General features: G+C 34.9%; 1 protein-coding gene across 1 annotated transcript in view; it reads right to left on the reverse strand.

Annotated features, from left to right (window-relative positions):
• Positions 1-1,355: 1,355 nt before the first annotated feature.
• The window catches only part of SEMA3A (semaphorin 3A), a 207,798-nt gene continuing 194,416 nt past the window's right edge, over positions 1,356-14,737 (reverse strand). The window contains exons 16-17 of the mRNA XM_080818971.1: positions 3,675-3,817; positions 1,356-2,309 (exon numbers count right to left, since the gene is read on the reverse strand). Of these exons, the coding sequence (XP_080675097.1) occupies positions 1,854-2,309; positions 3,675-3,817 (599 nt within the window). The 3' untranslated portion in view covers positions 1,356-1,853. The remainder of the gene's footprint in view (positions 2,310-3,674; positions 3,818-14,737) is intronic.

Consider the following 14,737-nt stretch of genomic DNA (forward strand, 5'->3'; position numbering starts at 1 on the left):
TGTATTCATCAATGGAGCCTAAAATTGAGTGCAGAATATTTTTAGGCTTTCATTTGGAATAGGCATTAACAAATTGTTTATTCAAATCACTAAAACTGAAACATGAGCTTCCATCTGTGAAATATTTCAGCTGAGAATTTAAAAAAAAAAATTCACTGTAGTCTGAGGTGAGAAATTAATGCTGAGTTAATTAGAATCCCAAGACAGCTAGAGTTAGAATTTCAATGCTGCTTTCATTAATTAGCAAGAAGATGTTTCCTTTGCATTTTTGTGCATGATGAAGGATCTAGGGAGGGTTTCCTGAAAGGGTGAGTGCAGTGCAAGAGAAAACTATCATAATGCTGAAGGTCTTATACACCTTGAAGTCAATGATTCTCAAGGAATCATGTTAGGACAAGGAACAAGGCGAGTCCTTTATTGATCAGCTTTTACCTTATTTTATAAATTGTTGCAGGAAACAAAAAGTTTTACATGTTTCGAGTGTGCGCTGTGCCCTGGAAAACAGTTTGCATAAAAGTCGCTCCCATCAACATGAAACGAATCATATGTTCCTTAGACAGATAATTGTTTTAAACGAGATAAAAGACAGCTGATACAGATGTAAACAGAGCTGGGAAATTTGCTTTTAAGAAGTTGTTCTGCATATTACTGATCTTTTTTCAAAAAAATTGAGTGACAGAGATGTAATTCCTAAAGGAATCATGGGAGTTTTTTATGTCTCAAATATCATGCAGGTTTTCAAGCACAGAATTAAGAATTTTTCTGTTAATGTTATATTTAAACAATGCTTATTCTTTTCATGAAATATGCAGTTCCTTTTCTCCTTATTGATCCATTAGGTACAACACTAGGCATTTAACAAATCAGTTTGCATCTTCTGATTTTGCTGGTTAAATGCTCTGTATTTTCTAGAAAACATTATGCAAGTTAAACTTAATTTTCGATAATACTTAAAGAAGGGGGAGGTGTTATTTGTTTGAATTCCTCAGAGAAATAAAGCCTAATTTATATGCAGGCTTCAGGAAACAGCGGTAAATGATGTTTATGTGTTTCTTGAACACTACTGGCTATCCCTCTTGTGGAACTAAAAACACAATGTCGGAAAAAAGCAGCACGCGATTGGAGTTTTTAAAACAAAAACTATATAGCACAATAACTGTAAGACAAAAACCTACTCTAGCTTAGAAAAGAGCTAATTTTTACTGCATATTTGTCATGGTACATTTAAATTATAGTTTTAATAAAATACATCTTTAGATCAAAGCTGAAAGAAGACATCAGTAGTAGATCAGTGTATTCCATTTTTCTTCTGGATGATGGATGGTTTATGTTTTTTATATTTCCACAGACCATTTCATTCAGTATCATTTTACTCCTCCAGTACATATAAACATGAGTGCTGGTAGACAAAAAAATATCCTTGAATCCAACTATATTTTGGAATATTCATCAGCTTCATAAATCCATGCAGTTTATTTTAAACTTTTCAGTTCAATAAAATGGCTTTGCTGATGCAGTTTTTCTTCTTTAGATGGCAATATGGCAAATGACATTTTTATTTCTCAGGCAAAGAAGAAAGCGAAACCTGTACAATGAAATCTCATAGGAAACATTTAAGTCTGCTAAAGCGAACATCTGCGTTCGCCTGACCTCTATTAGGTGTTGGTATTAGGAGGAAAGCCTGTTAGCAAAGTTACTCATGGACTTAATTTATAATTGGGGGAAGTCAGTTGCATTTCCCACCATTGTAAACATCCACATAATGCCATGAAAAAAGTTCATGTATATTGCATTTTTCCAGTTATTACCTAGGCAAGTTTCTACTTGTTTGAGGTTTCTAGAGGTAATGCAGCTCAGACACTCCTGGGTGCCCTCTCAAATTCGTGGGTCCGCCTGTTTCTACCTTTCTTATTTTCCTGTAAGTGCTTCCATTTGTTACTATTCCCTTGGTTATGTCCTGGCCTTTGCCGACGCTGTTTTCGGTCCCTTTTCCATACTTGTTCACAGAACTCATCCATTGTGTTCAGGTTGGGGTGGTTGATGAGCTGCATGAAGTCTCTGTACCAGACTTTCTGGCTAGGTGTCATGCTGTTGGATATTTCTTTGGTCTTAGACCCATCTCCATCATCATCTTTATGGAGAAGTTCTTCCAAATGCTCCGTGTCAATGACTTCCAAGGTCACTTTAAGAAGAGTCTGCATGAATCCATGTTCCACGGCATGGCAGAGATAATTGCCTGAATCTTTCCGTTGCAGGCTACGCAGTAGAAGGCCTTGTTCTGTCCTGATGATATGATCATCCACTCTGATCTAGCAGAAGAGAAATGGTAGCAAAAATATACATATTTAAAGAAAGAGAAGTTCTGGAACTCTTTTTCAGTAAAAATTTAGATTACGTGTTGAGGCACACTTTAACAGTTAATAAATGTCTAGCTTAAGAGAAATGATAGCTGTCCATCAGAAAAAGAGTGAGAAGTTTCTGTAAATCAATTTTAAGATGAGTTGCAAAAAATGTCTACTGTCTTAATATAATTTTTCATTATAATAATTTAAAATATTCAAGATAATGAGAGGATAAAGACATACTTTATTTTATAAACTTGAAAGAAGGTATATAAATATAGGTGAAAGTTAACAGTAAATCTTGGAAATAAAGAACCATGATATCAGAAAACAATGCAGCGTTAGAATGAACTCAGAAGATTTGAAAAAGTTAAAAAATCAGCAGTTCAGCAAGCAGTGGAAAGCAAAGGACTACATGCTTAATAATTACCCACTTTCTAAGTCTTAGATGTGACATAAATATGAAGATGCGCTCTTGAATATATCTAACCTCCCTCTTATTTTGAATATAGTTTACAAGAGACATCTCTAAAACCCCAAGCTGAGAGGGTATAAGATTGTATAAAATCAACTTTGACATTTGTATGATGTGATTACCTATTTAAAGATGCTTCAAATGTCAAAAAAGGCAAGGGAGGATCTTAAACTTTATATTCAGATTGTGTTTATAAAATTGCACAGAATACATTTACCAATCATCTACATGACCTGGTTAGTTACCCTTATTTCATACTTTTAAAAAGCTTTAAAGGCTCAGAGCATTGAGATTTTCTGTGTACATTTCTTTAATTTTACACAGGAATAGATGAATACTTTGAGGAGGAAGATCCGTCTGATGCTACATGCATAGTTCCTATCAGAGTTTATACTGGGACCGCAGACCCTTCATCCTAAATCTCCTACTCCCATTCTCAAACCTTTTCTCCCCATTTGAGGAGGAACTTAATAGAGAAAAGAAAACAAGTTTGGATAGCAGAATTAATTTTACAATAGTTAAAATTAGTAGAGGATTTGATTTTTTTTCTTTTGTACACAAACATAGGTAACAAATTGCTTTGTAGGCAACTACAAGGAAAAAGAAGACTCTCAAATACATTCCCAAATGGCTTCTGGGACAAAGGTCTTATCAGTTTACTTTTGTTTCTCCAGCTCCTAGCACAAAGCCTGTTAAAATCAGCCTTCAGGGAATGCTCCTTTAATGAATGGACTATTGATGAGTTAAGAAAAAGATAAGAGATTCACTGTATTTTTTCACCCTCAAGTCAACCATGCTGGGGTCACTTAACATTACACCTTTAGACAGAAATAATCCAGTCAATTTCATTCCTATACCTCTTCTTTTCGCTCTTCATTTCGCCTCTGGAATTGCCAATAGACCAGAGCTCGCTGTGATTTTGGACTGCATTCCAGGAACGTGCTACTATTTTCTACTCCATAGATGATTCTTTCTTCAAGGCTGTGGCCATGGTGATTATCTGGCCGGCGATGAGGAAATGAAATGAGGAAACGTTAGAGAAGTAAACTCAACTTTCCAAAGTATTTCTTTGGAAATTTGGAAGATAAATTTGTTGCCTAGTCGGGTGTCTTTTCCAAATTGATTTAGGATGGCAGAAATGTCACAGACCTAAGGTGACAAAACTCAAGTGCCTGCCTAAATAGACTAATTATATTGGTATAAGTTATATAAAGCATATACAGAGATTTGTCTACCAGAAAATAGCATTATAGTAAAAGAAGCAGTCATGTGTGCAGTTTAACTATACATCTTTATATGCCGTGATAATACTTTCCAAGAAATTATTTTAACTGTAAAACTCTATGCTCTCACTAATGGGACCAGTTCATATGATACTATTCTCTAGCAGAAAAGTTATTTGAACTTTTGGAAACAAGACTCTGTTTCTGAGAAATTATGTTGCCTCTTTATGTTTGTTTTTCATCTTAAAATTAAATTCACCAGCCATTAATATTTATTTAGTATTTTACAGAAGGTAGAGTTCAGGAAGTTTATATTTCCCACCAATAACCCTTAAATAATCTACAAGGTTGTTCTGAAGATCAATTGGTGTGAAATGTTTGGGATGGCTCAGAAGAAAGATGCACAATTATAAAGCAACATGGTTTCCATTGTCCTTATTTTAAAATGATACATCTTCTATTATTTTCAAGAGTTAGGCTAAAGAATATGGCAAGAGTATATAATAAAATGTAGCAATAAGAAAACCTGTTTCCTGATTAAATTTCTATTATTTTACCCTTTATGTAACCTCCTTCAATGTGGTAAATGAAACACAGTTAAGATCAAAAGTAGGACACAGGGAGTCTAGGTAAAACTCATTTAGAGAAGGAAAAAAAAAAACCCTCGTTATTATCTTGTATAATCCTGTTTCCATTATGACATCCTGTACAATCTGGAACTCATTAAATTAATTTAGAAAATAATAAATATATTTTCACATGCATGGAGGGCTGACAGTGTAGACAGATGAAAATTTTTTGCTCTCTACTTCAAACTCAGCTAGATTTTTAATTTAAAAAAAAGCCCCCCCCCCACCTTTTTTGGCATCGCTTTGACAATTTTACTCTCATTCTAATCAACTGAGAATTTTTGTCTGTCACAGACAACATGATTTGCTCTCACTAGGTTTAAAGCTCTTCAAAATCCTGCTTTTACCTAAACCCTGTATACGGTTTATGTCCACCAACTCCTAATATCACCCTGCCACGGTGGACATTCTGCCTCCATTTGCTATCCCCAGGGAGGTCAATCTCAGTGTTTTCTTTTCTATCACCCTAAACCATGAAATGAAACTCTACTAGAAAGTTGGGAAGTATCTGTCCCTTCTTATTTAACAGATCAATACCCTGGAAAAAGGAAATGACTGAAATGTAAAGGAACAACATTTAACTGATCCCAAGTCACACTTTCTTTTTTTATATTGGAGATCTATCTTTGTATGTCAGTATATACATTGAATATGGTAGTCTTTTTAATGCTCCCTCTGAAATTACTTGTATATCATTGAATGAATGGATATGACACATGTTGCTGTGCTAATATGCAAGATATCTGCTTCCCTGGATAGAGGTGAACTGAATCTCTCTACCTAATGGGCACTGGAAAATCTCCTGTGATACCATGTTTAGAGTACCTTGTCACATAGGTCAGTGGGTACATTTTTTTCCCTACTTGCTGTGCAGTTTGAACTTCGATTTAGAAATCCTTTTACTTGGAATATTATTCAGAGTTTATAAAAAAACAAAGAAGAAGAAGGAAATCTGCAAAATGTAGCAACAAAGATGAACCTTGGGGAAAACTAAATGAAATAGGCCAGTCACAGCACAAGTCTGTATGATGATTCCACTTACATAAAATACCTTAAATAGTTGGACTCCTAGAAGCTGATGTTAGAATGGTGGTTGTCAGGGACCGGGGGTGGGGGGGGAGTGAGGGGGTGGGAGGTGGGAAGGGACATGGGGTGGGAAGGGAAATGGGTAGGTGCTAGTCAATGGGTATGTAGTTTCGGTTATGCAAGGTGAGTAAGACCTTGAGATCTGCTGTACAACAGTGTGCTACAGAGCACAATATTGTATTGCGCACTTCAAAAACTTAAGAGGGTGGGTCTCACATTAAGTGTTCTTATTCCAATAAAATAAAAAAAGTAAAAGAGGGACGCCTGGGTGGCTCAGTTGGTTAAGCAGCTGCCTTCGGCTCAGGTCATGATCCCAGCGTCCTGGGATCGAGTCCCGCATCGGGCTCCTTGCTCAGCAGGGAGCCTGCTTCTCCCTCTGCCTCTGCCTGCCTGTGCTCGTTCGCTCTCTCTCCCTCTCTCTCTCTCTGACAAATAAATAAATAAAATCTTTAAAAAAAAAAAAAAAAAAAAAGTAAAAGAAAATTTTTAATTCAAAAATCCTTTAACATTTAGGCAAAGATTTTTCATTCAATCTCTACGTATTAATGACTCATAAGACGTGACAGCATAAAACAGTAAAAAAAACCATTAGAATTAGAAGCAAACAACATGATGATCCACCAGTATCTTCTGGCTTATCCAGGCCTACTTTTCTTGTAGAACTTTATGATAATAACTGACTTGTCTCTCACCTAAGTTACGAGAGATATCTGTAAAAACCTTAAGATATAAAAGTTCTTCTTTGCAAACTCAGAGCTCCTTTGGTTGAATAGTTGACACACAGTAAGGAAGAGCAATGTACCTTGTATAATAAGAAAGCCTAGTATAGGGGCACCTGGGTGGCTCAGTGGGTTAAGCCTCTGCCTTCGGCTCAGGTCATGATCTCAGGGTCCTTGGATTGGGCCCACATCGGGATTTCTGCTCAATAGGGAGCCTGCTTCCCTCTATTTCTCTGTCTGCCTCTCTGCCTACTTGTGATCTTTTTCTCTGTCAAATAAATAAATAAATTCTTAAAAAAAAAAAAAAAAAGAAAGCTTAGTATAGAGTTCAATATAAATGTAACATCCAGTAGGTACATTTTCTAATAGTCACAAAATTATCTTCTTCCCAATTAATTTAATCATTCTATCTGTTCCATAGCGAGTTTTCTGTTAACCCTTCCAATCCTGGGAAACCTGTTCAGTTTTTAGTTTCTCAGGTTCTCTTGTGGTGACAGCAACTGTTTCCCAGTTACAAAAAAATAAACAGATTAAAAAAATAAAATAGAAGTTTTCTTTTCTTTTCTTTTTTTCTTTTTTTTTGAGAGAGAGAGAGAGTGTGTGTGTGTGAGAGTGAGTGGGGGAAGAGAGGAAGAGGCAGAGAGACAATCTTAAAGCAGGCTCCACGCCCAGAGCAGAGTCTAACGCCTGATGCTGCAACCCTGAGATCATGACCTGAACCAAAATCAGTAGTCAGACGGTTAACTGGCTGAGCCACCCAGACATCCAAAAGTTCCTTAACAGTAAATATTTTCTTATATTTAAGAAACCATTTCATCTGCTACTCATAGTACAGTCTAGTATAAGATGGTATTTGATTTAATCAAGAATTTATACTAAGTTGCTTTTAGTTTATAATAGCAATAGTTCATGAAGTTCTTCAAGAAACATGACATTCAGGTAGTTTTCCCCCTGCGTAAGAACCACAACTGGAGAATTTAGTTCACTGCCCAGGGGTCTTTACATTGCCTTGATAACTACTCTTACCAAAACCGTTAGTACTCATTCCCCCTTTAAATTTGGCTTTTCTTTCTCTCTTTTGTCCAAATAAAAAAGCAAAAGAAAGTGTTCTAGTTAGTAAGCAATGAAGTTACAAGTTCTGCCATATTAACTATCAATCAGAGTCGGTATGCATAGGTACTATCGTCTTTCTTTGGTTTGAGATTCTCTTATTCTATGTTTTGTTAGATTCTGCTGCCATCAGTAACAACTACAAATACTAAATTTCCACTGAATACAGTAGTTTCTATTAATTCTTCTACAGTACAATGTTTCTATCATCCACAAATTTTAACTTAGGGCCATAATTTTCATTTAAATTGGCCCCAGGCAAGCATTCATACATTTGGGTGCTCAGATATAACAACCTATAAGCATTTTTTCTATTGATTTCCCCATACCTGAAACTTTATAAACAGATACCCGATAAACATTTTAGACCGATTAGAAGGCACTCAGTAACTATCCATTTCCTTTCCTGATCCTTCTACCCCAACTGCTTGAGTAAGTGTTGTACAACATAGGACACATCAGAATTCTGATAATACTCTATTTCTCTTTCTCCTGCCTTTATTTCCTATGCCCCCTAATCATTGTCTCTGTTTCTATCTTTCTATTTAAAAATATAAACAGGGACAATATTTTGATTCCTGTCTTACTAGATCTTCAATTTTTTTCTCCCTTAGGATGCCAAACATACTATCATTTTGACTTTATAAGCAAACAGCTCTATATTGAAATGGTAGCATAGTACAGCTACAGGCTAAATATTTTTCAGTGCATATATTACTGAACTTAAAATTATCCAATATAAATCAAAAGCTCAACTAAGAAAAACACTGTTGATTAAAGATAGGAATAGGATAGGAAAGGATAGGAAACCTTGCACATTCAGGGTAAGTATAAACTAGGATCTCCCTCTGGATTAAACTAATTGATCCAAGAGCAGTTTACACGGAACACATTGGGTTATTCCCATAATATAACTGATTTTTGTGAATTGTGTTGGATGGGGTCCTTCTGATCTATGCTGAGGAAGCCCGGAAGGAATACTCTGTTGATGTGCTCACTGTGTTTATGTCACAATGCTGTCCAGTATGGTGTCCGCTGCCATGCACTATTTTCTTGATGTTCACCTTGGGAGATTTTTTTTTTTTTCTGGTGTTAGTTTTAGGAATTATTGAGATTCTCTTGAGTAACTGATTTTTTTAAAGTAGGCTCCACACCCAACATGAGGCTTGAACTTGCAACCCTGAGATCCAGAGCCACATGCTCTACTGACTGAGCTGGACAGGTGCCCTGAAAAACTGACTTTTTTTTTTTTTTTTTAAAGAATTAACTCTGTGGCTCATTTGTTGATCAGTTTTTCCCCTCACCACTGGCTAAAAAAACTCATTAGACAAATTTACGTTCTATCCTTAGAACTTCACGATGACTATGTTCTCCCTTTGTGCCTGGTTTTGTTCTGTCATTATACCTGTTTGTGTGACATTATTGCTATCTTTGTCTTATCCTTGTTTTTAATCAAACAATTACACATCATCTGAAATATATTATTGGGTCATCTAACAATTTTGGACAACATAAAATTTTTATAACCCTTTTTAGTATCTTTTTTCTTGTTAAAAATGTATCTACACAAAAATAAGAGTATAATGCCTGGACACAGAAAGAATCATAAATATGTGAGGTACTATTATTGTTACTGCTGTTCTTGTGATAGTTTCAACTATTAATTCAAAACTTAAAATCTTTATTGAGAATTCAGAGTAAGACAAATTATGAACTGCTTCCCAACATCAATCCTACTCCCTGACCACCATCAAATAAACTATTTCCTCTTCTATGCTTCCTAAAAATATTTTTACATATAGTTTTAGAACACATGTAGTCTTATTTGTTATGATTATTTATTAATCTGGTTGTCTTCCTCCATACCATATGTTTTATAATCCTGGCACTAGGCAGTCATAAACCCTTGGCTGATGTTTGCTGAATGGAAAATCCAGGTAACTATTTACACTGCATTTAAAGCTGAAATTTCATGTAACTTTGATATCCTCAGACACAGAGTTATCATAATTACATAAAAGAAATGGTTAAAAGCTTAATCAGTTAAAAAGCGCATAGGGTTTATAACCTTGATTATGACAGAATATGCTATTAAACCACCCTGGCAAATGTAAACATTTCAAATCTTCTAAATTTTTTTGTTTTATAATGTTACAAGAGTTGATTTGAGATATGGTGGGAGAAGATAACTAATCAAGTATACTCCAAAATAAAAAATTCCAAATATGGGATAATAAGAAGAGAAAGAGATTAGAGAAATCGTATGAATATATTCTCACATCTCCAGGGACACCTGTAAGTCCAAAGGATGTCTATGCCAATGAGTAATTCTGTACATTTCCAGAAAGAAAGCAATCCCATTTTAATCTATTTTAAAATACACTTTGCACTTAGAAAGCAACTGTTTTGAATATAAACTTTTGTTATGAAAATTACCAGTAGACAAGAAGGGTAGAGTTAGTTGCTAAATTGGCATAATGAATTCTCATGAGTTGAATAAAGGAAAATAATTGAGAGCAACAAACATTAAAATTATTTTAAAAGTACCACAGTGTGTTTGAATAACACAATGTTACAATATATCGCCATTGTTAATGACAAGAAATAATGTTTTTAAGGAAGCAATCTTCAATTAATCATTTCCTCCTTTAGTGGGATAATTTATGGAAATGAAATGAAGCTAATAAACCAGAAAGAATGGGAGGAAAGAAAGAAGTTAAATAAATTGCTTCCTTTTGTAACAACAAAAAGTCATGATATCCATCATTTGGCCAGAAATATCATGTTGCTAAAGGCCTTATTTAGTATTTGATTCTCTTCCAATACAGCAGAAACAGAAGGCATCACATTTCAGCTTTCCATTTATTTCACTCTCCTTTTTAACCCCATAAATGTCTCCCAGGATTGAAATGTTAATAGTGTAAGAATGTGATATCATGGAGAAAAGATAGAGATGGGTGGGATAGTAAACCCTGTATTTATTCAACTACTTAATTTGTTATCATTTTTGATGTTCTCCCCCTGAAAGTTCTTTTAAAGTTGAACTTCATAAGTAATGAATGTACTAGTAAAAGTTAATTTAGGATAGGAGGAAATGGTTGCAAATTATTTTAAATATTTAACAAATACTTTTAGTTGCTGAACTACATAAAGGGAAATCTAATTCCAGTTGTTTTCATCACATTTTATAATTATATTTGTAATTTTAACTTTAACATTGTAATGTTAATATTTTACATTGTAAATTTTTTTTCTCAATAACTTAAGGCTAAACTAAGGACAAAAGGAAATGTTGCCCACAAGTTCTCGGTGACACACAAGACTACAAAAAGGCGTTTCTTATTTTTTTAAATTAAAAAAAATTTTTTAAATGATTTTATTTATTTATTTGACAAAGAGAGACACAGCAAGAGAGGGAATATAAGCAGGGGGAGTAGGAGAGGGAGAAGCAGGCATCCTGTTGAGCGGCGAGCCAGATGCAGGGCTCGATCCCAGGACCCTGGGATCATGACCTGAGCCGAAGACAGATGCTTAATGAATGAGCTACCTAAGCGAAGCACCCCCAAAATGCATTTCTTAAGTATAAACATCATTACTTAGATTTCCCTTACCAGATTCTAGATGTTCTTTTCTAGAAATATAAACGGTGATTTATCAATAGAAAAGAACCTAATTTGACTTCAAACGAAGGAATAATCCCCCTGTAAGTAGCAGTAGCTAAAAAGGCATTTTATCTGTAAGTCTTGGGAAGGCGTAAAATACCTAAAAATAAATAAAATTGAAGACAAAAAATTTCATTTATCCCTAACATTCATGTATATTTTGGGACCAGACTATTAAGATTGCTAAAACTGACTTAATAATCTCATACATTATAGTACATTGAAAACAAGTTCTACGGTATATACTAAGCTATATAACAGGGGTCCTGTTTGTTTATTGATAAAATGCTTAGTACAATATTTCTCCAATGTTTGGTATGGTGCTTGTACCAACTAGTTACTAACTAGCTGAATGTGAGTTTGCATGCATGCATATGTATGTATTAAAGTCCATGTGCTTAATGCATCTGTCAAGTACAAAAAAAGACTCAATTATGAAACCTTAGAGAAAATTTAAACTTAAAATTTATCAACTTGTGAAAATATCAGATTTTAAACTACTTTGTTTTATTTCCTAAATTAAGATCTGTCTCTGGTGCTGGGAAATAATTACCAAACAGAATACAGCATGTAAAATTTTAGAATTCAAGTAGTTTCCCATCTTTTTTTAACCCACTGATTCCTGTGGATATTAGTTTAAAATGTTCTTGTTGGCATATATAATGGATAAACAAGCAGAGAGATAAGACCAGGGTATTTTAACTTTACTATTCATAGGTACTTATTGTATTAGAGGTGGTCACTAGTATCTTAATTTTTAGAAATTAATTTAAAATATGGAAATGAAATTGATATGTTATGAAGTTAACATTGAAGCCATCTGAATCACTGCATTTACATTTATGCTTGATACCTTTGTTTGTGGAAGGCTGTAATGCTTCTTGGTATAAGACAGACTGAAATTCCATTATGAAAAAAGCACAACCAATATGAAGATACCTACTACCATGTTTATTTATTCCATATTGAATATCTCATATGTTTTATTTTTATGATTTTATAGCAAATGTTTTACCAAGAAAGCATATATAATATATACGGCAGAGTAAAATTACCATAGGAATTTTTACATTTAAACATCAGGAAACATGGACTTTAATTTACTTCTTCCCAAGAGATATGATAGATGATGGAAAACACCCATATACTGAAGCAGAAACCTTCCATAAACAATAATGAAAATACCATCTTGTATTTTAATATGTTTCCCTTATTTTTGGAATTTAAAAAATACAGCATGCTTTAAAAACCTTACAACAGTTAAATTATGGGTGTATAAACAGTTGGGTGATCTCTTATGACATATTTAAAAACTGAGTAAGGAACAATGATAGTACAAAATATTTCAAACCTCTTCTTATTCAGGTGTGTGTGTGTGTGTGTGTGCATGTCTCACACACCTATACTATGAATAATTGGATTTGCCTATTTACAAGATAATACTGTAATAATTTCATTCTAGAATGTACACTTTGTATATTTTAATATCTCTGATAATAGAATATGTCTTAAAGCTGTTCTTGTCCTGAGTTTGAATTGCTTTCTTCTGGAAAGAGTTCGTTTTCACTTTGGCCAGATACATGTGTCTCTCCTAACCTGACACCTCTTTATTTTATTTTTTTTAAAGATTTTATTTATTTATTTGACAGAGAGAGATCACAAATAGGCAGAGAGGCAGGCGGGGGCGGGGTGGGGCAGGCTCCCTTCTGAGCAGAGAGGCCGATGTGGGGCTTGATCCCAGGACCCTGAGATCATGATCTGAGCCGAAGGCAGAGGCTTAACCCACTGAGCCACCCAGGTGCCCCTGACACCTCTTTAAACTAAAGTCTTGTCTGAGGTATTTGGTCCACACTGTTGGTGTGAATTCAGAAAGTAAATGTTTTGAGTATCACCCTGTGATTCAAGAAGTGGTTTTCCCCTTTTCTACCACCCACGATTATAGGTGAAACAAGCAAATGTCCTTGCTGTCTTCTTCATGGGAGTTTATTTCTTCTTTTCACTAATAGTGAAACACTGTAAGCTGGCTTGATGCTGGCATCACTGTTAGAGTATCCATCTTGGGCAGTTTTTCTTTCTTAGCAGTCCTTAAAAAATGGTGCATCTTATATTCAGTGACATCTTAGACTTGATACAATTTGGTAATTTATTAAAGTTAAGGGTTTTGGGGTTTTTTTTTAGGGCTGACATCATGCTCATCTATCAAGCTTTGAGGTCTCTCTTGGGGCTAAATGCTCAGATTCAGTTGGAATTTCTATGTGTATAAAATAAGCTAAAACACAGACCAGATTAGCATTGCTACAAAATACTAAATTTACAGCTCTGCAGACCACAAAGATGACATTGCCAAAGATGTTTTATGAAATTCTGGAACAATGCTGATGCCAACCGAGACATAAATTGAGATGAGCCAGTTGCAGAGATAATTAAGAAGATTGAATTCTGTGGATGTTTTACTGTGCGATGCTAGAAGGGAAATGCATGTATGTAGAACAGCCAAGAGAATTAACACAAAGTAAATTCAATGATGGTACTGAACTAAAGTTAGGACATAAAATATTTCAAAGATTCAAAAATCCAAGATGATGTTAACCTTTTTAAATGTTGTTATATATGGTTTGTCCCTTTCTGGGCATGGAGATCATAATACTACTCATTCTTGTTCATTAAGAAGGGAGAATGGTAAATTGACTCAGCCACTCATGCTCTTGGAGGCAAAGTCAGACAAGCTCCAATTTTGTGCACAAGTTGTTTTAGGGAAGGGAACAACATAATGGAAACAACCTGAAGTTTCTGTTTAGCTCTATATGAGGTGTGAGCGAGAAGACAAGAAGATCGGCCAGCACATACACATTTAGGTTTCATACTAAATTTTCATACTAAAATTTCCCTAGGTGAATAGCCACTAGTGATGGAAAAGAGTGTGCCAGATTAAGGGAAGGTGGAGCTGGAGTTTTCTATGTGACACCTAGGCCCGCTCCCCATTAGTGCTGCCTTTACACAAGAGGGAGCAAAGAGCTGAGTGAGTGTTAAAGGTTTCATCGAGAGTGAAATTTCTTCCACCTTAATGCAGAGTTATTTTATATAGTTTCTCTATTAAAACCTCAGGATATGTAAAATATAGAGTGTTACAGAATATGTTTACCATTACAGCTGGAACTGATTGTCCTGAAGTGTATAATTTGGCTTCAAGTTGCTTAGCAGTTTTCTGGGAAAACATCTCATATCTTTGTATGTTTCCATATGAGCACATATATTTTATTCAATGTGAGATGTGACACTAGCAAGACAACATATATGACGCCACAGGGCTGGGCCCTGGGTTTTTGCCCATTTTATTTCAAAAATAGACATCACCTATTCTAAGATAATTCACTGGTTCCTAATGGTAAGACTCAACCTGGCCCCATGGGAATGCCTGACTTAGTTTCCAAACATTTGAAATTTACCGTAATCTATGGTATATGGTTTTCATGTTTGGTTAATTAGTAATA

The sequence above is a fragment of the Martes martes genome, assembly GCF_963455335.1.
Source record: "Martes martes genome assembly, chromosome: 11".
NCBI lineage: Eukaryota > Metazoa > Chordata > Mammalia > Carnivora > Mustelidae > Martes > Martes martes.